This window comes from Pleurodeles waltl, chromosome 1_2 (assembly GCF_031143425.1).
Source record: "Pleurodeles waltl isolate 20211129_DDA chromosome 1_2, aPleWal1.hap1.20221129, whole genome shotgun sequence".
In the NCBI taxonomy this organism is placed as follows: Eukaryota; Metazoa; Chordata; class Amphibia; order Caudata; family Salamandridae; genus Pleurodeles; species Pleurodeles waltl.
The window spans coordinates 508,450,981-508,472,692 of record NC_090437.1 but is presented as its reverse complement, the minus strand read 5'-3'; the positions used below and the strand labels follow the sequence as shown (position 1 = coordinate 508,472,692).

Genomic DNA, 21,712 nt, shown 5'->3' with positions numbered 1-21,712 from the left:
GATGGACACTTCTAACTGCAAAGTACTCACCTTGTGTACAGATACCAAAGCAGTGCCTCCCAGGTGGCGGGTCTGTAGAATGCTTAGCTCAGGAAATTCTGCAGGACAGACCAGGCAAAATGACCGTCCACCTGGACCTGGCTATCCAGGAAATAGTACTTCATGAACATATGGTCTGACAGCCTTCCCAGCAGTGTGGCAGATGTCCAAGACTGGCACAGCATGCACTAGCACAATGGTAGCACTATTCGCTCTGGTGGAATGAGCACACAAGCATTCCAGAGGCTGCTTCTTGACCAGGCCATAACTGAGTTCACTGCACAAGACAATCGATCAGGAGATGGTCCTCTTCTGTACCGCTTTGCCCCTTTCTGCCCCAGAGTAACCTACAAACTTAATCATCTATCTGATATTCCCTGGCACGATCGATGTAGAAGCTCCAGGGCCTTTTTGGGTCAAGACAAGGGAGTCGTTCTTCCTCCCTCAAAAGGTGGGGAGGGCCAAAGAAAGCTGAAATGTTGATGGAATACCCTATAAAAGGGTGTGACCTCTTTCAGGATAATGGCAGCTTTCATTTGAAGAACCAGCTTGTGTAGGTAGAAGCATAATTCTGTTGTACTGACAGCGCTTATAGTAAGCCGATGTGACAAGCTGAGTTAATCGCTATGAAGAATGTGTTTAAAATCAAGACATTAGAAACAACTATGCATCAATTCAATTGTAATCAACATGATGAAAGTGAGAACTTAATTAAGGTCCCACTGATGCATCACAAATGAGGTTGACAGGAACATATGAATCAGCCCTTTCAAGAATCGTATCACAACGGAAGATTTGAAAATAGATGGCTGGTCAGATAGACCTACAGGCTGAAAGAGCTGACAACCTTTAACTGTCGCCACTGCAGGGCCCTGCTGACTAAAGAAGCAAAATAAGAGTATATCCTGTAAAGGATATAAGTTGCGGGAGGAACACCATAAAAATAAACTTCACCGGTGTCCCGCAGCCAGTTTAGGTGAAGGAAAACTTGGCAGTCAATATAACACAAACCACTTTAGGAGGAAGGCCAAAAGGCACCAAATGCTGCTGCTCAATCTCCACACATGGAGGTGTAGGGTCAAATGCAGGGCCCTTGTCCTGCTGCTGCAACAGGTGGTTCTTCTAAAGTGGCAGCTGGATTGGAGGATAGATATTGTTGGAAATGGCCCTATATACAGGGTCACCCCCAAACTTTTACCTTCCTCCTCCTACTTTTTTCTGGATTTTTGCTTGCTGGCTTTAGGGCTCTGTGCACTTTACCACTGCTAACCAGTGCTAAAGTGTGTGTGCTCTCTCCCTAAAACATGGTTTGATTGGCATATACCTGATCGGCATATTTAATTTGCATTTAAGTCCCTTGTAAAGTGCAATACCATATACCCAGTGCCAGTAAATTAAATGCTACCAGTGGGCTTGCAGCACTTATTGTGCCACCCATTTAAGTAACACCTTAGAACTTGCTGCAGGCCTGCCATTGCAGCCTGAAGTTAGTGTCCAACTGCCATGTTGACCTGGCATTTAAAACCCATCGCCAAGCCTTAAATTCCCCTTTTATTACATATAAGTCACCCCTAATGTAACCTATAGGTATTCCAGAGGGCAGGGTGCTGTGTAATTAAAAGGTAGGACATGTACTTTTTAGTTTTGCATGTCCTAGTAGTGAAAAAAAACCAAATGAGTAACTACTGTGAGGCCTACCAGTCCTACTGGATAACATTGGGGATTCCTTATTATATTTGATAAGCTATAATGCCTAAGCCTGAGGTGATTGACATATCATGTTTGGTGTCTATGAACTGGTAATGATAAACCCTCTTTAATTGTAAAGACAGATTTAACATTACAAGTTTCAAAATAGCACTTTTAGAAAGTTAGCATTTCCTGCACTTAGCCCTCTGTTCCTGCAGCTGTCCTAGGTCACATGCCTGAGTGTAACTGACAGTTCCCAGGAGGCCATTTTCAAAAAAAGAGAACTTGCTGTTTTGTATCTTAAACATTAAAAGATCATAACTCTGGTTATACTAATTGGATTTTGATGGTTGTGGTGTCAAAAAAATTAGTAAAATGCTCTCAGATTTGGTTTGGGATTTTTAATGTGTTATGTTTATATTGTATTACTGTGTGTGTGTTGCATAAACACTTAACACACTACCTTTAAGTTTACCCTGCCTGCTTTTTGTGCCAAAATCCCAAGGATTAAGCACAGGTTAAATTGGTGACTTTGTGGTTCACTCTGCAAGGGACTGTGTCTGTTGCTTGACCAGTGCTCACACCCGAGTCAACCAACAACCCAATTTCTCAGAGATGCTCATGGCCAGAGGTTCTGAATACCACACACTTTTCCCCGCCAGGAGTCACTCGGGCCCCCATCTTTCCCCAACTTCTTTAGAACTCAGGGCAGAAGAGGAAGAGGCGGTAAGGCATGAGCCAAGAGTTTGAATTTAGACAAAAGAAATCACTAAGCAAGAGCTACTGTTTGAACTCCAATGAAAAGTTGGGACATCCCATGTTCTCTGTGGAGGTTAAAAGATCTACTCTGGGTTCTCCCCACTGCTGGAAGACGTCCTGTGCCTCCTCCGAGTGTAGCTGCCATTTGTGATCCACATGTTCGTGTCGGATGAGTTTGTCTGCCCTAGCATTCAAATATCCTGCCAGGTGTTGTACGATCGGGGAGATGTCCTGAAGATTTTACCTGTTTTAAAAGGTGCAAAGCTTTCTGGCACAGAACCTAAAGTTTCACTCCACCCGGTTTGTTGCACTATCACAAGGTGGCAGTGTTGTCTATTCCCACTTGATGGGTAAGAGGAAAGCCTTCATTGCCAAGTGTATTGCCCACAGATTTAACAAACTGATATAGACACAGGCTTCAGATGGAGACAAGTGTCCTTTGATCTCCACCTCCCCCAGATGCCTCCCACCACCAGCTGAGAAATGATGCATCATTCACAACCATTAGCTCTGGGTATGGTAGGGAGAGAGGTCTGCTGCTGGTCTAATTGCTCACTAGCAACCACCACTGGTGGTCGTTTGAAGTTTCCTTTGACACCTGGATGTAATGTGATCTCACAGGTTCACTTGTAGCTGAGCCCACTGAGGCTTCACGCCCCTCTGCAGAGGCAGGTGTATGCCACTTTGCATGGTCCACACAAGGGATTCAAGAGGCAATGAAACCTCAGAGCAACCCACTTAGTCCTAAGTGGAAGGCTGAAATACTGGGATCGTAGTCCACATGTTCTGGATTCAGTAAGACAGAGGAAATGCTTAGCAACATGTCCACAGTGGTTCCAAAGAAAGAGCTGCTCTGAAGGAATCAGGAGTAATTTCAGCACATGGATGGAAAAGCCCAACGAGGTCAGGAGATTGGTGCTTACATGGAGGTGGTTAACAAACGTTTGAATCTTCAATGAAGACGAAAATCATCTTTCTAGAACCTTTCAAAAAAGTTCAGCTGAATCCAGTACCAACACACATGTGAAAAACATGTTTTTAATGTTTTGGAAGCTGCATCAGCATATAATGGTCAATCATTTTTATAATCATACTTTATAAAATAACCAGAGTGATAGTTGAAAAAAGTGATCTCCAAGTGAGGAAAAAAAAGACACCACACGGTAAAGCAATAAAGAAATCGCTTATAGTTCTGTGATCTTTTGTGTATCTCACAAAGACAGCCTCTTTTTAAGTTATAAAGTATGCCTGTCAATACACTGATTGATAATTCAAAACATAATCAAAGAGGTCTTGTCTGACTAACGTGGCAACGGCATTTCAACCCTCATGCTGGATACTAGGGTCTCATCAAGAGAAAATGGGGAATGGAATGGGGAAAGGTTGGAATTATTAAACCCTCAGCTGGATGTAAAATATTGGTATCACTGTCTGACCCAGAATGGTGCTTTTGTCACCTTAATATAAGAGCTGGGTAGACTGGCAGCATCTTCTCACAGTGGGGAACGCATTATTTTCTTCATTCTAAAGTCTGTATACAAGAGCTTGTATGATCATTTTTTGTATGAGTTGGCCAGTAGTAAGATTTGTTTGCTATAATATTTAAATTGATTGAAAATGAGTTTCTTGTGGATATGTATTTTGTGATAATTACAACCAGGTTCACGTGGACATTCTGGGTTTCTCTTATACTTGTTTAGTGAGGCAAGCCAGCCTCTAACCACCAGCCGTCTATATACTGGAAACTTGTAATCCAGGCTTCTGCAGATGGGTATGGACAACCACCATCATTTTTGTGAACACTTGCAGTGTACTGGTAAAACCAAAGGGGAGTATTGATTCTGGTCATGGCTTATGTGAAATCACAAGTAGTGTCTGTCAGGCTGCAGGACAGGAATGTGGAAGCACGCGTCCTGCAGACCCAACACCACTATCCAGCCTTATGGACAGAACTTGGGCCAGTCTGATCATTTTGAACTTGTCCTTCCAAATGAAGTTCAGAGATCATAGGTTTCGCATGGGTTGGAGTTATCCATCTTTCCACGACACCAGAAAGTAATGGGAACAGCAATCAGTTCTGACCTCTGATGCCAGCATCTGTCTATGGCTCCTTTGGACAAGAAAACTTCTTCTAAGAGTAAGAACAACGGGTGCTCCATGAGGCACTGTGGTGTGGGAGGCATTCAAGGGGGGGTGAGGTAATGTCAGAAAGGGGCAGGCATAACCAATCTGCAAAATCCAGAGCACTCACTAGTTGCACCTGATGCTCCTCTACATAGGGAGGTAAAAAGGGGGCGTGACATCCAACCGAATGATTGTGCAACACCAAGGTTAAATTGGTTTTGTGGTGGTATGTCCAGGAGCGACTGTTGGGCATCGCTTGAGAAACCAGTAGAGAGAATCCAAGTGTTTTGCCAAAGCACCACACTACTCAAAACTACCCTACCTAAGAAGTTGATAGTGTCCAGACCCGATCTTATGCAGTACTTCACTGCATCTTGCCAGTCTTGACTAAGGAACTGTAGGTTGGGCCAAATGTCAATTGGGACAGCTGACAAGATGTCACCATATCTCAGAGCGCATACAAGTATCTTCCCTGGAGGCAGCCAGAATTCACTGAACTGACAGCAAGGCTGGCAGGAGAAGAGGAAGATGGGGTCTCCCAGATCAGGTCTACATTGCCTTGAAATCTGCCTTTTTTTGCTGGAGGTAAAGATATTGGTTGAGCCCAGGTGCATGGCAGCTTGAGTATAAGCACCCATTAAAGTGAAGGAGAGGCTCCTGTGCAGTCTGACCTGGATGGAGTCCCTCTGTGAGGAAATTTGTTTTTACATTAGTAGTAGGTAAAGCGAGGTCCTGCACTATTGCTGCTCTCCTAATGACAGTGGTAAAGTAGGCCGATTCGTAGGCAGATTCTTAGGTAGCCATAGCCGGTAATGGTCAGTGGAGGCCAGTGTCCGAGGAAGTATCCACCTCGCTGGTATCCTGAAAGTTTGGAAATAAGTCCTCATCATATAAATTACTACTGTCTTCATCAGGATCATATTCATGGTATTGATGTGTTGAGGGGTTAGATTGAGAAAGTCTGAGGTTGGTGCAACATCGATGGAGGTTGTTGTGGGTGGGCTTCTGATAAGAGAGGGCTACCAGCTCCCCCTCTGACGTCTGCTACATCGGTGTTGAGGATTAGAGTCATGGAGTGAGGTGTGGCACCCTAAAAGGGGTAGGGTCCGCCTTTTGCAAGGCTAAATGTCAGAGTCTGCGTCAGGGCAGCCAGCCCCTCGAAGCACTTCTGCCCTCCATCTGCAACTAGTCAGTTAAGGTTCACAGACAGCACTATTGTGATGTGGTACACCAGCATGCAGGGTGTTAAGTCCTCACCCTTCTTGTGTCTGGAGGCCATAAGGCTGTGGTCTTGGACCCAGGGTCACAATGTTTTTGGCTCAGGTTCATTGAATGTGTTGGTCTACATTCTAATTTGGTGCGATTTTGATGACCCCAAGAGGCAATTTTACATAGAGGTATTCCAAACTACCTAGCTCTCTGGGGTACTCTTAGGGTGGACCAGTTTGCCTTTGGCTAGAACACAAACTTACTGATGTTCTGTGCCATGGGGTTTGCACTGCCAGAAGCACTGGGAGACATACTCTATCTTCCAGCTCTGGGGCTAAAACAACTTGTGACAAAGATCTTTATTTTTGCTGAAGAGAGATGCACTCAAAACATTAAGGTACAGGATAGGGTGGAGGCCTCTGTTTTTTTTTTTTTTTTAAAGAAGAAAATAGCTAGAGTAGCAACTGAGCCTGATCTCGTTCTATGGTACTAACTTCGCTCAAAAGAGTCAGAACCATTAGCAAAATGCAGAACGACTGAAGGGAAGTGGGAAGGGTGTGGGAAAGACTTGGAAGAGACAGCACAACAATCTGAATCTGAAGAGCCCAGCGCTCCGATAAGATGAACAGCAGCAGGCCGGACCACCTCTATTCATTCAAAGAAGGATTACATAGGTTTTGTAGGGCCTGGGAGGAAAAGGACTGCTATTGCTGTCCACAATGGCTTCTTCAATCGCCACGTCCACTGTAGCTCCAAAAGTGCCTGTATTAGCTGCTGCCAGGCTACAAGAATGGCCCCATGCTATAGGGAAATCAGCCATGTCACCGAAAAGATGAGCACACTCTGTGGGCATGTCCAAAAGATTCACTTGGACACCTCTGGAGAACTAGGTGGAGCAAATCCAAAAATGGCAAAGTATGGAGATGGAAGGATATATGGACTGAACCATGATTTACATATCCAAGCCAGAGCATAGGATTTATTTCACCACATCCTGCCCGTCGTGCACAACTTCAGTAAAACGGCCACAAAGATGACTACCATGATGATCAGGAAGATTCTGTATGATCAATTCCACCATACTCCACAAAGCATGCAGGTAGCAGGCTAAGACGCAAGCTGCATTAGAGATGCAAAACAAAACACTTTCATCCCAACTACGTGTCGGGTAGAGAGGGGGGCAAAACAAATCAGAGACCTGCTTAAATAAAAAGGAAAACCACAAGGGCTCTTCTACAATGGGGTTAAGGGTTTAGACAACTCTGCAGGCGACTGCAGTAGGCAGCATTACAGCTCACAGTGGCAACCAAAGATGGATTGTCCCATCCTACTAACAGGCAATCCATCAATGCCTTAGTTATGCAAGGCCAACGGTTCAATAATCTAAGAGACGGGCTATCTGCACTGAGCAGCTTAGCTTTATTCTGTTCCATAGGCATTGGCAGCTCAAGGACCTCTACAAATTAGGGATCTATCTCAGTGGGAGACACAGGAAGAAACTCCAGGGCAACTTCAGAAGAAGTGTCCATGCCATTCGCATTTTGCAAAGTTAAGTAGACACTAGCCATCCAATCAATGGGGTGAGATACCAGTCATGATTAAAGATGTTGGGATTCTGAATGGGGTATGAATCCAAAACAAAGCAAACCTGCCAAAATACTCACTACAAGGCAAAGGCTTGTTGTAGGAAAGTAGCCTCTTTCTAGCATGGTCACCCTCATTTTTGGCCAGTTAGTCATTGTGCTCGACTGTCTGTACTGGGATCCTGCTAATCAGGACCCCAGTAGTTATGCTCTCCTTTAAATTATGGTTATAGCATGCTGGTAACCCAGTATTTCACCCAGAGGTGGCATACTGATGCCCCCTTATAGGTCCCTAGTGTATGGTACTGAGGTACCCAGGGCTTCGGGGTTCCAGGGGCTCCCGATGGGCAGCAGCATATCTTTTGCCACCCACAGGGAGCCCATGCAAAGGGTCCTGCAGGACCACTATTGCAGCCTGCGTGAAAATTTGCATGCACCCTTTCACTGCCATTCACACTGCACCAGGTCACTTATAAGTCACCTTATAGCAGGCTCTCCAGCCCAGAGTGCAAGGTGCAGAGTCTGTGTGTAAGGGCACTACCTATGTCCAGGTACATAATGGTAACCCCGAACATAGGCATGTTTGGTAACAAACATGTAGGAATCATACCCCCATGCTTTTGCAAGCATTGGCTGTATGATTCCATGCACTATGGGGGCTCCTTAGAGGTCCCCCAGTACTGCCATTACAGCCTTGTTAGGTTTTCCAGGCAGCCCCAGTTGCTGCCACCTCTCGGATAGGTTTCAGCCCTCCTGTTGCTTAAGAAGCTCAAGCCCAGGAAGGCAGAACAAAGGATTTTCTTTGGGAGATGGGTGTTAAACCCTCTCCATTTGGAAATAGGTTTTACAGGCTGGGGAGGGTTAGCCTTCCCAGCCAGTGGATATGCTTTGAAGAGCACATTTGATGCCCTCTTAGCATAAGCCAATCTACACCAGTTCAAGGAACCCCCAGGCCATGCTCTGGTGCCAAACTGGACAAAGGAAAGGGGAGTGACCACTCCTCTGTCCATCACCACCCTAGGGGTGGTGCTCAGAGCTCCTCCAGAGGGTCCCTAGGTTTTGCCATCTTGGATTCCAAGTTGGCAGGGAACTCTGGGAGCATCTGAGTGGCCAGTGCCAGCAGGTGACGTCACAACCCTCCCCTGATAGGTGCTTACCTGTTTAGCTGACCAATCCTTATTTCAGGGCTATTTAGGGTCTCACTTGGGTGGTTCTTCAGATTCAGATTGCAAAACTGAAGCAGGAATCCTCTGCATCCATTACTTCACCTTCTTACCAAAGAAACTGCATCTGGACCCTCCAGGAACTCTACAAACTGCAACAAAGAAGCAAAGACAACTTCAGCAACATTGTATATTCAGCTCCTGCAAGCAACTGCAACTGTTTCCGGGTCATGGATCCTCAGAGGACAGCCTGTCTTCAGCTTGCACCAGAAGAACGAAGGAATCTCCCTTGGAGTGAAGGAGTCACTCCCCTGCTTCAGCAGGCACCCCTCTGCAGCGACGACCGGTAGCATGGATCCCCTCTCTTAATGAAGTGCATGGAACCAGCATCACAAGTGGTGGACTCAAGTGGTCCCTACGGTCCTGATGTCCTACTGTCCAACTTTGGTGGAGGTAAGAGCTTGCCTCCCCACACAAGACAGTACACCCACGTGCCCCTGTGTTTTGCAGTTGGCAAAGCTTGTTGGTATCCTTCCACGAAGTTCTTTGTGCACCGTGCAGCTCCGGCTCCCAGCACCCCTTCCTGCGACGTATAGCCTCCTGCGTGGTTCTCTGGCAGCGTGGGACCCTTTGTTGCTGTGTGGGCCATCCTTTTGCACCGTATTTGTGCCTGTGCTGTGGGACTCCTGTGTGTGCTGCCTGGTCTTCCGAGGGCTCTCAAAGTTGCTGAGAGCCCCCTTTGACTCCCCATCTTGGGTAGAGTCACCAGGTCCCTCCTAGTCCCGGGCAGCACCATTTTCCACTAACCGGGAGCTCTGCGTGAGCCAAGGCTTGTTGGCAGAATCCAGCGACGCAAACTAGACTGCAATCATCCATCTGGTGTGGGACCTGATCTGCACCAAACAGGAACCTGCATCCATCTTCTTGGGTGCAGTACTGATTGTTGTTCTTCACCTGTGGTTCTTCTTTTGCACCTTTATCCGTGTTAGGAGGGGCTCCTGTTCTCCCTGGACTCTTCTGTGCTTCTTGGACTTGATCCCCTTCTTCCACAGGTCTTCAGGTCCAGGAATCCATCGTTGGTGTCTTGTAGTCTCTTCTGGTTCTTGAATAATCTTTCTCAAGTCGTTGTGTGTTCTAGGAAAGTTACTGTGATTTACTCATGCTTTCCTGGGCTCTAGGGTGCCTTCTATTACTTATCTTTGGTGTTTTCTAATACTCTCAGCGCCCCTCTACACACACTTGCCTAGGTGGGAAACCAACATTCGCATTCCACTTTCTTAGTATATGGTTTGTGTTCCCCCTAGGCCCATTTCTGCCTGCGATTTTAACTATTTGCACTGTTTTCTAACTGGTTTTACAGCTATTTCTGTATATTAGTGTAATTTGTGTATTACTTACCTCTTAAGGGAGTATATTCTCTAGTATTTTTGGCATCTGTGTCATTAAAATAAAAGTACCTTGATTTTTGTAACACTGAGTATTTTCTATTGTGTGTGTGAGTGTTGTGTGACTACAGTGGTATTGCATGAGCTTGCTTGTCTCCTAGTTAGGCCTTGGCTGCTCAGCCACACTACCGTTAGAGAGCCTGGCTTCTAGACACTGACTACATTTCACTAATAAGGGATAACTGTACCTGGTGTAAGTACCTTAGGTACCCACTACAAACCAGGCCAGCCTCCTACACTTGTAAGGTGACTTGCCTATTAACTGCTGTGCCCTGCATCTGGACCTGATCAGTGTTCGGAAAAATCACCAAACTGTGCAATCGAACCGAAGAAGGTGCAGAGGTGGCCGGCAAAGAAGGGATATAGATTCAGCTGGTACCACAGCAGTGTGACTGAGTCCCAGTGGGAGGTGACCAGCACCAGGACTGAAGCTGCAGACCTATGCCCAGTTCTGGTGTATCTCAGGGTGGCACACTGCCACCCTGAGAGACACCAGAAGAAATAAAGTTTTCTTTGAAAAGAAGGACAGCAATACCTGGGTTAAGGCTATAATAAAACTGCCAAAAGATAAGAGAACTCCAGGTGCGGAGCCAGCTCCAGTATCTCCACGAAGTCCAGCTCCGAAGTTGATGTCTAGGTCTGAATTGGGGAACAGAGCCATTAACTGAGACCAAACACTTAAGGAACAACACTGTTGAAAATAATAAATTTCCTCCTTGTGCTAACTGTGCTCCCTCTTGAATGAATGGAAATCATCTGATAGAACAGAACTGCTGATTGTAGGAAAAAACAACATCTCTGGAATGATTCCTGTGGAGCTCAGGACATCGGTTCACCTCCTTCCCAAGTCTAGGTTGTCAGGAACCTAGGTGTCAAATTTGATAATCAACCTTCCTTTAAACATCAGATATTATCAATCTCATTCACCTGCTTTGGACTACTCAGTCCTGCGCAAGGTGTTAGGCTTTCTCTTAAGGCCAGAAAGACGCTGATTCATGTACTAATAAAGTCTCAGCTGATAATTCTAAAGCCTTGTACTTCGGGCACACTTAGCAACTCCTTAAACATCAGCAGGTCCAAAATGCTGCAGTTAGGCTTCTTCATCTTCTTAGATGGTATTCTGTATCTTCTGCATTGAAAAACTTTCACTGGCTTACACCCACAAGAGGATCCAACATAAAATTATTACACATACCCATAGATCCATTCAGCAATCCAGTCCCCTAGCCTACAAAAGTTAATTTAAAGCCTATGTTCCAGCAAGAACTCTTATATCTCCTAATGCCTGCCTGATTCTTCCCGCTACAAACTGCTCTTCGCAGCTTAGAGGTGGCTCTCCTACAGTTGTTGAGCCAAACTTCAAAATTCACTCCCTGTTCTTCTCAATCCAAAAGAGCTCAGTTCTCTACGAACGTTAAGAACTGCCTTTTTTCAAGACGCTAACTCCTATTTTTATTTTCAGTTAATTCTTACTTTTATAGCCATCTTGCAATTTTCAATGGATTAAAGCACCATGTGGTACATAAGTCGCATTTTATAAACCATGTTTCAATTTCAATTTGAAGGTCCTCTCTATTACTGTACAAGGACCACTGAGTATTTGCCATCAAAGTTGAGTTGCCCCAAGCACAGGAGGTAGGGCAACATCCCTTGCCTTGGTGCTCATCCCAGACACACATCATGGAAATTGAATCTCACTCTGATTGCCTTGGCTCTCCAACCTTGTAAAACCTTTTTATTGATATGTGGTGACTTCAACACTAAACCTCATTCTATCCTCTGGGACGAACAAGTAGCAGAGGAAGATTATGCTTGGAATATCCCAACGCCTCTTATCCAACGCTGTAATGACTCCAAGAAAGGAGAATTAATCTTTGAAGCATTAATAGAAGGAGGACTTCGCACATTAAATGGGAGAACAAAGTCAGATAAAACCTTTAAATCTACCTTTCGAACTGGAAAAAGGCAAAGCATAATTGACTATATGGCAATAAACATCGAAGCCTGGCATTATGTCATCGATATGGAAATAAGGGACAGAATCGAGAGTGATCACGACCCACTGCTAATGGAGATAGTCCATCCGGACGCGAGCCCAGGGAAGGCGGAGTCTCCATTCAACGGAAATAGCCTAACAATAACTATGAGACCAAACAGGAAAAACATATTAAGGTCAAATGAGGATGAACCTTATATGAGTGTTCCCAGCCAAACCTGGTTGTCATTACTTAGCACGTTCTTAAACCCATCAGATAATGACGCTATACCCCTCCTGCATAACTTTAATAATCTGCTACTGCAAACAAAAAAGGAAAAGATCAAGCATCCTCAAATCAATCCTAAAATGATGGAGGGCTGGTTCGATGAAGAGTGTTTAAAGCTAAAAAAGACCTTATCACAAGCACTGAAGAACCGGCACTTGAATGATTCCAACGAGCAACATTTTCATGGATGTAGGCAACAGTACAAAAAATTATTAAGATACAAAAGGAAGATATTTCCACATAAACTTTGGAAAACTTTACTGCAAGCAATAACGGCAGGGAACCCCAAAAAGTTTTGGGAGATAGTCAGGTGGGGATGCGAAGGCCCCCCGAAAAACCTAGAACTGAATATTAACCCTCAACTTTGGGTAAAGCACTTTACTGCCTTGTATCAGGAAGTGGCCAAGACAGAACCAGGGATGGCCACTAACCCAAACATCCTCACTCAAGGGCTGGGAGGCAGAAATCAAAGATTAAGCAAAGTATTTCCTCTTCAAAAGACCCACGCAGCATCTTCAAATTGTCTTTTTAGATCGGTAAACGGAATCCAGAATGCACTAGTCTCTAACGAATTTTCCAGCACAAATTCCACGCAAGTAGCCCACGTCATTCCACGTGCAATGAAGTTAATACCGGAATTCAGTGAAAAAGAGATTAAACAAGTCATCCTCCTTCAAAAGCCGCATAAGGCTGCAGGCCCAGATGGCATCCCTTCAGATGCTTACCGTAACCAGCTAACGTTATGGTTACCTGCTCTAGCCCGTCTATTCAACAGTGTTTGGCATTATGAGGCAATCCCTCCTTCTTGGAAGGAATCAATAATCGTTCCAATTCACAAAAAAGGGCCTCGGGACATGGTGAGCAATTATAGACCTATCTCACTGCTTGATAGTGTTGGAAAGATCTTTGCCAAATTGATTCAGTCGCGTCTAGACCAATGGCTAGAGGACGGAGATTTAATATCAACACACCAAGCTGGTTTTAGGAGAGGCCAAAGTACAACAGATCAACTTTTTAAGCTAAACATGATCTGTGCTAAATACACCACCCTTAAAAACAGTCCATTATACCTGGTCTTTGTGGATCTCCAAACAGCCTTCGACAGCGTAAATCGCCAAACATTATGGCAGCTATTGTCGGACATGGGCATACAGGGAAAAATCTTAAGGCTGTTAATTCTATTGCATACAGGAAACACTGCCAGGGTCAGATACTCTACGAGAAATGATTATACGGCCAAAATTCCAATTGAGCGAGGTGTAAAACAAGGCTGTGTTTTGGCCCCAACCTTATTCAATTGTTATATAAATAAAGTAAGTCAAGTTTTGAAGGAATTAAATCTGGACGTGCCAAAACTAGCCAATGAAAGTATACCTATCTTGCTCTTTGCTGATGACGCCGTATTACTGGCAAGAACAGAGATAGCAATGCATGGTCTACTTAGGGGCTTTGAATCTTTCTGTACCTCAAGGAGCATGGTAATCAATGAGGGGAAAACAAAGTTTATGATTCTCAACCAAAAACAGACGTTGCAATCGACTTTTAGGGTAAATAATAAGCCTCTGGCCCGAGTGGCCACCTATGATTACCTGGGCTGCAGATTAGATGAAAAACAGACATGGAAACCACAAATCTACAAAAGCAGAATTTCCTTGGCCCAACAAGCCGGAGCAGTACTCAGATTTGCCAAGGCTACAGGCAATCACTCCGTGAGCTCTGCACTGCTTGCATACAAAACAAAAGCAAGAGCCGCAGCACTTTACAGCGCAGAGATCTGGGGATTCAGAAAGATTCCATCAATACAAGTAACCGAGAACAAATTTTTACGCCAATTACTTTGTCTAGGTAATGCTACACCAATGAACGCAATAAGAATTGATCTACAGATGAGAAAGGTTGAGGACTACATCGCTCTGGCTCCAGTAAGATACTGGATCCGTATTTGGACAAAAGAGGCTCTTAAACCATTCAGAGATGTACTTAAGGATATCATGAAGCTGCAAAACCATCGGAAACTGCCCTGGTTCAAACATATCTCAACTATCCTGGCTGCTATCGGCCAGGATGACTTTTGGCTCCATCCAGAAAAAATCGGAAGGCCTAGTCTAGCTGTCATAAAAAAGGCATATTGGGAGCGAAAGACAGAGATTATGTGCGAGTCATTTAGCCCTTTATTCAAGCGGTATATTTTGTTTAACCAAGAGCTTAAACCAGCATCATTCATAGACAGTATTTATCCGGAGGAAAAAAGGGCTCTCTACTTTAAATTCCGTATGGGCACACTACCAGTGACAGCGGTGGTCAACAGATGGCAATCCGCTCCTCCGAGTAGTTTAGAATGTTGTCCATGCCTTCATGGTGGTCCGGAAACACTTTCCCACTTCCTTTTACTATGCCACTTTACGCTCAGACTCCGTAAATTGTACCTTCGCCCACTTTTCAGAACTTCCGGAGTTAGGAAGTGCAAGGAGGCGGAAGCGCTATGTATGCGTTCAGATGAGAAATACATTGTGACAAAGGTCTCAACCTATATCTTGGAAGCATGGAAATTACGTCTATCAATGCACCTACAGTTGGCACAGGCACAATAGCCTATGTTATCCCGTACCTATTTAGCTTGGGAAATCGGTGCAGGGTAGTGTAAACTGGGTTAGGCCTCGGGCTTTTATTAAATGGCTGGAAGGCAACGCAAGGCCCCAAATGACTCGTCCCATAATAAGACATTTTAAATATTAGACTCATTATGTTTTTCTAGAATAAGTTAAGCTTTTATGTAAATTATGGTCAAATCAGGTTTTACGATAATGCATGGTAAATTGGATACATTTTGGCACATGTTAAATCAAATTCAAGCATAGTTCCTTTTATTGAGATGTTTTATTTAATGTGATTTTTATTGAGTTCGAGGGATTGATATCTATTGTGTGATTATTGTTAAGGCCGGATAGGCTAATAACAATTAAATAAATAAATGGTAAATGAAGTCATCTTTAGAGCCCATGCACCATAACCATGAGTCATTCAGGTATGAGAGATCTGACTGCCACGAAAGTGGCATCACTTAAAGTCTGACAACTTTGGAGACGTTTTTATTTGGCACAGCAAAATAAAATGGAAAACACTCCTAGGAAAGCAACTACGGATTAACAATGGGTACGAAATTAAGGAACTGACGACTGTGCGGTTGAGTGGAGCCTTATACGAGCTGAGATGGTACTGTGGCACTATTTACTGGCAAGGGAGATTTTACAAGTTTCAAGATCTAGTCTTGCGCCAGGAGGAATGCAAGAGGTGAAATATTAAATTAGGAAGAGAATCAATGAGTAGGTGCAACACTTTCCAAATTAAAGCATTAGGGAAAGAATCTAGAGACTTGTGTGCCCTACAGATCTATTTAAGAACACAGCTGTCTTACAGGCTAGAAATAAATGCAATGATTTGTTCTTACCTTCTGGAAATCACCACAAAGTTGGTCTCTCTCGGTTTGGATGGCCTTTTGGATATACTGCAGCTCCTTTTTCTCCAGAGTTAAAGATGTTAATCTTTCTAGTAGATCTCTGAGCTTTTGAATGTAATTACATTTTTCACCCTCCACTGTTTCCAGCATAGTCTCACATGCCTTCAAACGTTCTTCAAGCAGCTGCACTTCGGATGACATTCTATGCTCAATCTCCTTTTTGCTGTTCATAATCTGTTCTTTTTCTTTATGCGTCTGTTGCAGTTCTTCAACTAAAGAAGATATCTGAAAAAAAAAATGAAAAAAAAAAATGAAAAAAAAAAAAAGCAACAACTCACAAAACGTACGTTACAAAAACCATCTGTTTAAATTGAGCAAACATCTTCCTAGAAATGGCTTTATGTTCAGCAAAGGGATACCTTACTGAAACAATATATGCGGGTGTGTGAAAAAGAAACTGTTCGATATGACAGCCTTAAGGTGGTCTTCCCCCAACTTTTTGACTGCCTCCCTCAATTTTTCTGATCTTGTTTTTGCTGGTTTTAGGACTCCGCACACTTTACTAATGCTAACCAGTGCTAAACTTCTTGTGCTCTCTCTCCCCTAAACATGGTAAAATTGGCTCCAACCCAATTAACATATTTAATTTACCTGTAAGTCCCTAGTAAAAGTGCCCTAGAGGTGCACAGGGCCTGTAAATTAAATGCTACTAGTGGGCCTGCAGCACTGATTGTGCCATCCACATAAGTAGCCCCTTAACCATGTCCCAGGCCTGCCATTGCAAGGCCTGTGTGTGCAGTTTCACTGTCACTTCGACTTGGCATTTAAAATTACCTGCAAAGCTTTAAACTCCCCTTTTATTACATTAAAGGCACCCCAAAGGTAGGCGATAGGTAGCCGATAGGGCAGGGTGCTAAGTAAGTAGAAGGCAGGAAATGTACTTATAAGTTTTAATGTCCTGGTAGTGAAAAACTCCCAAAGTCGTTTTTCACTATTGGGAAGCCTGCTCTTCTTATAAGCCAACATTGGAAATTCCCTTCTGTTCTTTTAAGTGGTAATTTCTGATCTGAAAGGAGTGGCACTGTCACGTTTGGTATGTTTGGAACAGTAGAGAGAAATCCTGCTTACTGGCGAAGTTGGATTTAATGGTACTATTTTAGCAGTGCCATTTTTAGAAAAGTAGGCATATTTGATTGAGACTTCTAGTTGCAAATTTCTCACCTTAGAATTTCCCCCGGGCGTCAGTCTGGATTCAAAGAAGTTTCTCGAGCAGCAGCCTTGGCGTGCGTTTTGGAAGCAATGGTCTACTGTGTCTGTCGTGTTCACCTTATATAATGCTGTGAGTCGTATATAGGCGGCACCCCGGCGTCCTGACTTCCGATCTTTTTTTTCCATGCCAGCCTATGCCCAGATTTGAAGAAGACTTACCCAAACAGTCACTTTTTGACTGGACTTCAACTTTTGTTGAAGATTTTTGGCATTCTGGTGCACTGATATGTTGTCACTGAAGAACGGCTTCAAGCTCTTTGACTCCTGTCATCGGATGATGTCCATGACAAATTCGCACCCTGTGTGTCTTTGGTGTTTGGGGCGTGACCAAGACCCAAGTTATGCTCAGAGTGCCAGGCCATTAACCCAAGGCTTTAAGGGAGAGGTCCCTAAAGATACTTGTGGCCCGGCGCTCACCTCTGCATCGCTCCTGAGGAAGGTTCCGCTCAAGGAGCCCACACTCTGTCGTCTCACTGGAAATCTTCAGGACTTTCAGTTAAGCACAAGAAGAAGTAGAAGAGCAGCAAACATTCTTCGACTTCACCCCAGACAGAAGAAGCAACGTGGGAAAAGGAGCATTGTCGCTGTAGACCTCTGAGCCTGCTTCTGGGTCTGCTATGCACATACCCATGTTTCCAGGAGCTAGAGCCACCCCTCTCCAACTCCATGAGTTCTATGAGGCCATGCACCTCATTTTTCGGCAGTCCAACCCTGCTGGAGCGCATTCCGGCCCCGTGAGGTCAGCAGGGGCCCCTCCGGGTTCTGCACCGGCAGCTTCGGCTCTGGAGAACACCAAAGTATCAGTTTCCAGATCTGCACCAGTGCAGATCGTGCCATCGCGACCTTCCCTGATGACGGTGCAGACATCTACCCTCCCGACGCTGGCCAGGACAGCAATCGGCATCACCCGATGCACATTCCAACAGGGATCTTGCTCTCAAGGTCTGATCTGACCTTTTTTCTTATGGGTACATCAAGAGTATGGAGGGGGTCGCTGGATCCTTCAGAATACCAGCCTAATAACGCCATGGGCGCTGCTTAGCAACTGGGTGAAGGCAGTGGGTCTAGACAATTCACTTTACGCTGGAATGCTTTCTCACCGTACCGTGGCTACAGAGGAGGGAGCGTCCTATTCAATGGTGTTGAGGAGGGCATCCCTGGTCTTGACTGAGGTGCTTCAGCCTTGGGTTTCCTCTTCAGAACACCTTTTGCCATTCAATGAAGCCCTCACTGATGTATTGCTGGGGACTTGGTCCAAACCAAGCACAGGGCTTCAGTTAATAGGACAATTACCCGCCACCATAGACCTGCGCCTTATGACCCAGTACTCCTAACCCAACACCCCACCCCGGGAGCTTGGTTCTCTCAGCGCACTCCCTTCTGCACCCATAGATAGGGAATCCAAAAGAATGGATCAGCATAGAAAGAAGATGCTTTCTTTCTCCTGTCTGGCATTGCAATCAGTGACTACCGCAAGCCTTCCGGGCTGTCACTCATATACCTTACGGGACACGGTTGCGAAGGTACTGCCACAGGTTCTGGAGGAGGCCCGGGCCATTCTCTCACAAGCTGTTGCTGATGGGAGAGACACCGAAGTTCACAATATGACATGGAATGGATACAACCAACTCACTGGGTAAATAGGTTGCATCAACAGTGGCCTTGAGGCACCATGCTTGGTTGATGACGCCTGGCTTTTCAGGGGATGTCCAAGCTGCGCTCATGGACATGCTGTTCGATGGCACCCTTCTCTTCGGAGACAAAGCAGACTCTGTAGGAGGCTGGCTCAGTTTATGGTGTACACCTATGATGTGGCACCCTATACTGAGTCCTGGCAACCCTTAATGATAGTGTTTAGGTGTCCAGATAGTCAAAGCTCTCTAGCGGTATCTTTGGAGAGCATCTCAGGCTTATCTTGGAAGAGTGTAAAGCACTTACAGTAACACAGTAGTCAGTCAGTGATCTTCGCACAAAAAAAAAAAAAACACACAATGTCTTACAAAAATACATCATTTTTTATTAAAACACAAGTACTATCCTAACGTTGGTAGAACTCCACTTGGAGATCTCTACACACAAAATATATACTTAGAAACAATCAGTGAAAGCTTAGGAATACATGAAGTCCTATGGGGGGTCCAAACCATATAAAAGAAAGTGCTATAAGAATGGAGGTGCCCAAACAAATTAAGGGCTAGGATCCCAAGGGCTGGGGGAGTACAGAATACCCAGAGGTAAGTATCAGGAATCCCACAGGCGCCGAGTTATCGAACTGGGTGTCCCATAGGCTAATATAGGACCGTTGTGGTTGGGTTTGTACAGATTCAGCACCTTTCCCAGTGGACCCAGAGGAAATCAGTTGGCACATTGAAGGTTGAATAGCATCACACCCGCAGATAGCCAGAAGATAGAAGTACCTACAACAGGGAGCCCATGTGCATAGGGGGGACATTTAAACCTTTGTTAGAGTCAAGGGGTGCCTCGATTGTCCAGCTGCTGTAGCGACACGTGGACCAGGTCGGTGGAACTCAAGGGTGGATTCAGGGTGTGAAGAACCTGAAAAAGAAGGGAACAGTGTCCAGACCACTCAGATGTCCAGGAGGTGCAGGTAGGCAATGCTCACTCTCTTGGAGGTGAAGTTCCTGCAGAACGATAAAGGAAGAAGCCCAGCTGCAGAGTCCAGGGGATGCAGGAGATCCTTGGAGTCGCCCACGAGCTGGCCCACATCGGTCGTTGGATTGCACAGGGAATGGGGGTCAGTGGCCCACCAAACCACCAACAAGCCTTGGCAAATGAAAATAGTTGTTGCAAGGAAGATTGCAGGTTTTTGGGGACCAGCAAGGTCCTAGTGACTCAACACTTGAAGGGAAGTCAGGACAGGCCTTCAGCAGGAAGGAAAGCCAGCCAGGGGAGCCCCCACGAGTGACCCACTGGCAGCAGGCACAGGGAGTCGCAGGGAGGCCTCAGCAGCACAACAAAACAGGAGTCCCACGTCGTGGGAGCTGCAGAATGTAAGCTGAACTTGGAGTTGCAGAGTGGGGGAGGCTGGGGCTTCCTGGAGCCTGAAGATCTCCTGGAGGAGGAGTCAATAAGCCTTGGCAAGAACAACAGTTGCGGTGCACAGGTGTTCCATTCCAGTGGCTGCAGCAAGGGCCCACTATCTCCCAAGATGGTCAGAAGACATGTTAGACTCTGAGAGGACCACAAAACCACCACCTGCGTTGCAGAGCCTTTTGATGTCTGTGGGACACCAGCCGGTCGTTGTTGTCTTAAGGTGCCTGCGGATGCAGAGGAGTGACCCCTTCACTCCAAGGGAGATTCCTTCTTGCTTCTTGGATGCAAGCAAAGTCCTCGAGACCCTAGAGGATGCACTGCTGCAGATGTTGCAGAAATCTTATAGGAGCTGGAGAAACAGTGTTGCAGTGGGAGCCCTCCCAACTGGATTCAGTCTTGCTTCAGTTCGTAACACAGATCAGCAGTGGTTCCGGAGGCCAGGAGCAGAACAGTCTTGCAGAGAGTTCCTCTGTAGAGTCTTACACTATGATTCTGAGGACCCAACGTCAGGGGAGCTCTTTAGTAACCCTAAAATGGGGTTGATCACTATCTACAGTGGCCTACCTATCAGAGGGAGTCAGGGACGTCTTCTACCTGGACTAACCAATCAGATACTCCCAGGGTCCTCTGCCTACCTTGTTTCCCTAGGGGAGGAGCTGGTTGGTCACTCCCCTGTCCTTTGTGTGGTTTTGTGCGAAAGCAAAAACCAGGGGATCAGACACTGGTACAAACCGGTTTATGCAAAGAGGGCACCTAATGTGCCCCCCAAAGCAGTCTAGTAGCGCTCACAGACCACCCCACCTCAGCCCAGAGACATCCATTTCAAAGGGAGAGGTGGTCACACCTCTCACAGGAAATCCTTTGTGGTGCCTTCCACTGCTCAAGTTAAGCTCACCAGCAGGAGGACAGAACGGTGTCTGGGGTTGACAGCAGAATAGGCTGGCATGCATACCATGCAAGGCTGTACAGGCAGAACTGGGGGATCCTGTAAGGAATCCCCAGAGTACATATCATCATGAAAATAACACTGGAATCAGTATAGTTGCATGATTCCAACATGTTTGATACCAAACATGCCTAGGTTCGGAGAAGCCATTATGTAGCTGGACCACTCGTGTTGAGCAGTGTCCACTACTTACCTAAAAATGGCTTCCCCGCACTTACAAATCCCAGGGAACGGAGGCTGGTGTTTGTAGGGTTACCTCTGCTTAAGCAGGGGTACCCTCACACTCAGGAACATGCACCCTCCCCTTGTGCATAAGCGCCTACCAGAGAGGTGACTCACAGTGTCCAAGTGTAGTGACCGCGATATAATGCAAGCCTTATATAAAAAGTGAAAGGTGCATGCACAATTTCATACAGGCTGCAATTGCAGGCCTGCAGACAGTTTGCATGGGCTCCCCTGGGTGGTATAACAGCTGCAGCCCATGGGAGACCCTGGTGCACTAATGCCCTGGGTACACAAGTACCATATACTCGGGACTTACATGGGTGAACCAGTATGCCAATTGTGGAGAGAAAAAGGTTACCAGCAACCAAATTCACAGGAAAGAACAGACACTGGGGTCCTGATTAGCCGGCAAAATATTAGGGTAACTATGCCAGAAAGAAGCTACTTTCCTACACTCTGCACTCAAGTGCTTTAAGGTGTCTTAGG

At 45.5% G+C, this 21,712-nt stretch overlaps 1 protein-coding gene across 5 annotated transcripts in view; it reads right to left on the bottom strand.

The window, feature by feature from the left end:
- CENPE (centromere protein E) overlaps positions 1 to 21,712 on the bottom strand; it is a 1,295,748-nt gene that overhangs the window by 471,385 nt on the left and 802,651 nt on the right. For all 5 annotated transcript variants that reach the window (XM_069241483.1, XM_069241500.1, XM_069241509.1 and 2 more), the window contains one exon: positions 15,724 to 16,017. In XM_069241483.1, the coding sequence (XP_069097584.1) occupies positions 15,724 to 16,017 (294 nt within the window). The remainder of the gene's footprint in view (positions 1 to 15,723; positions 16,018 to 21,712) is intronic.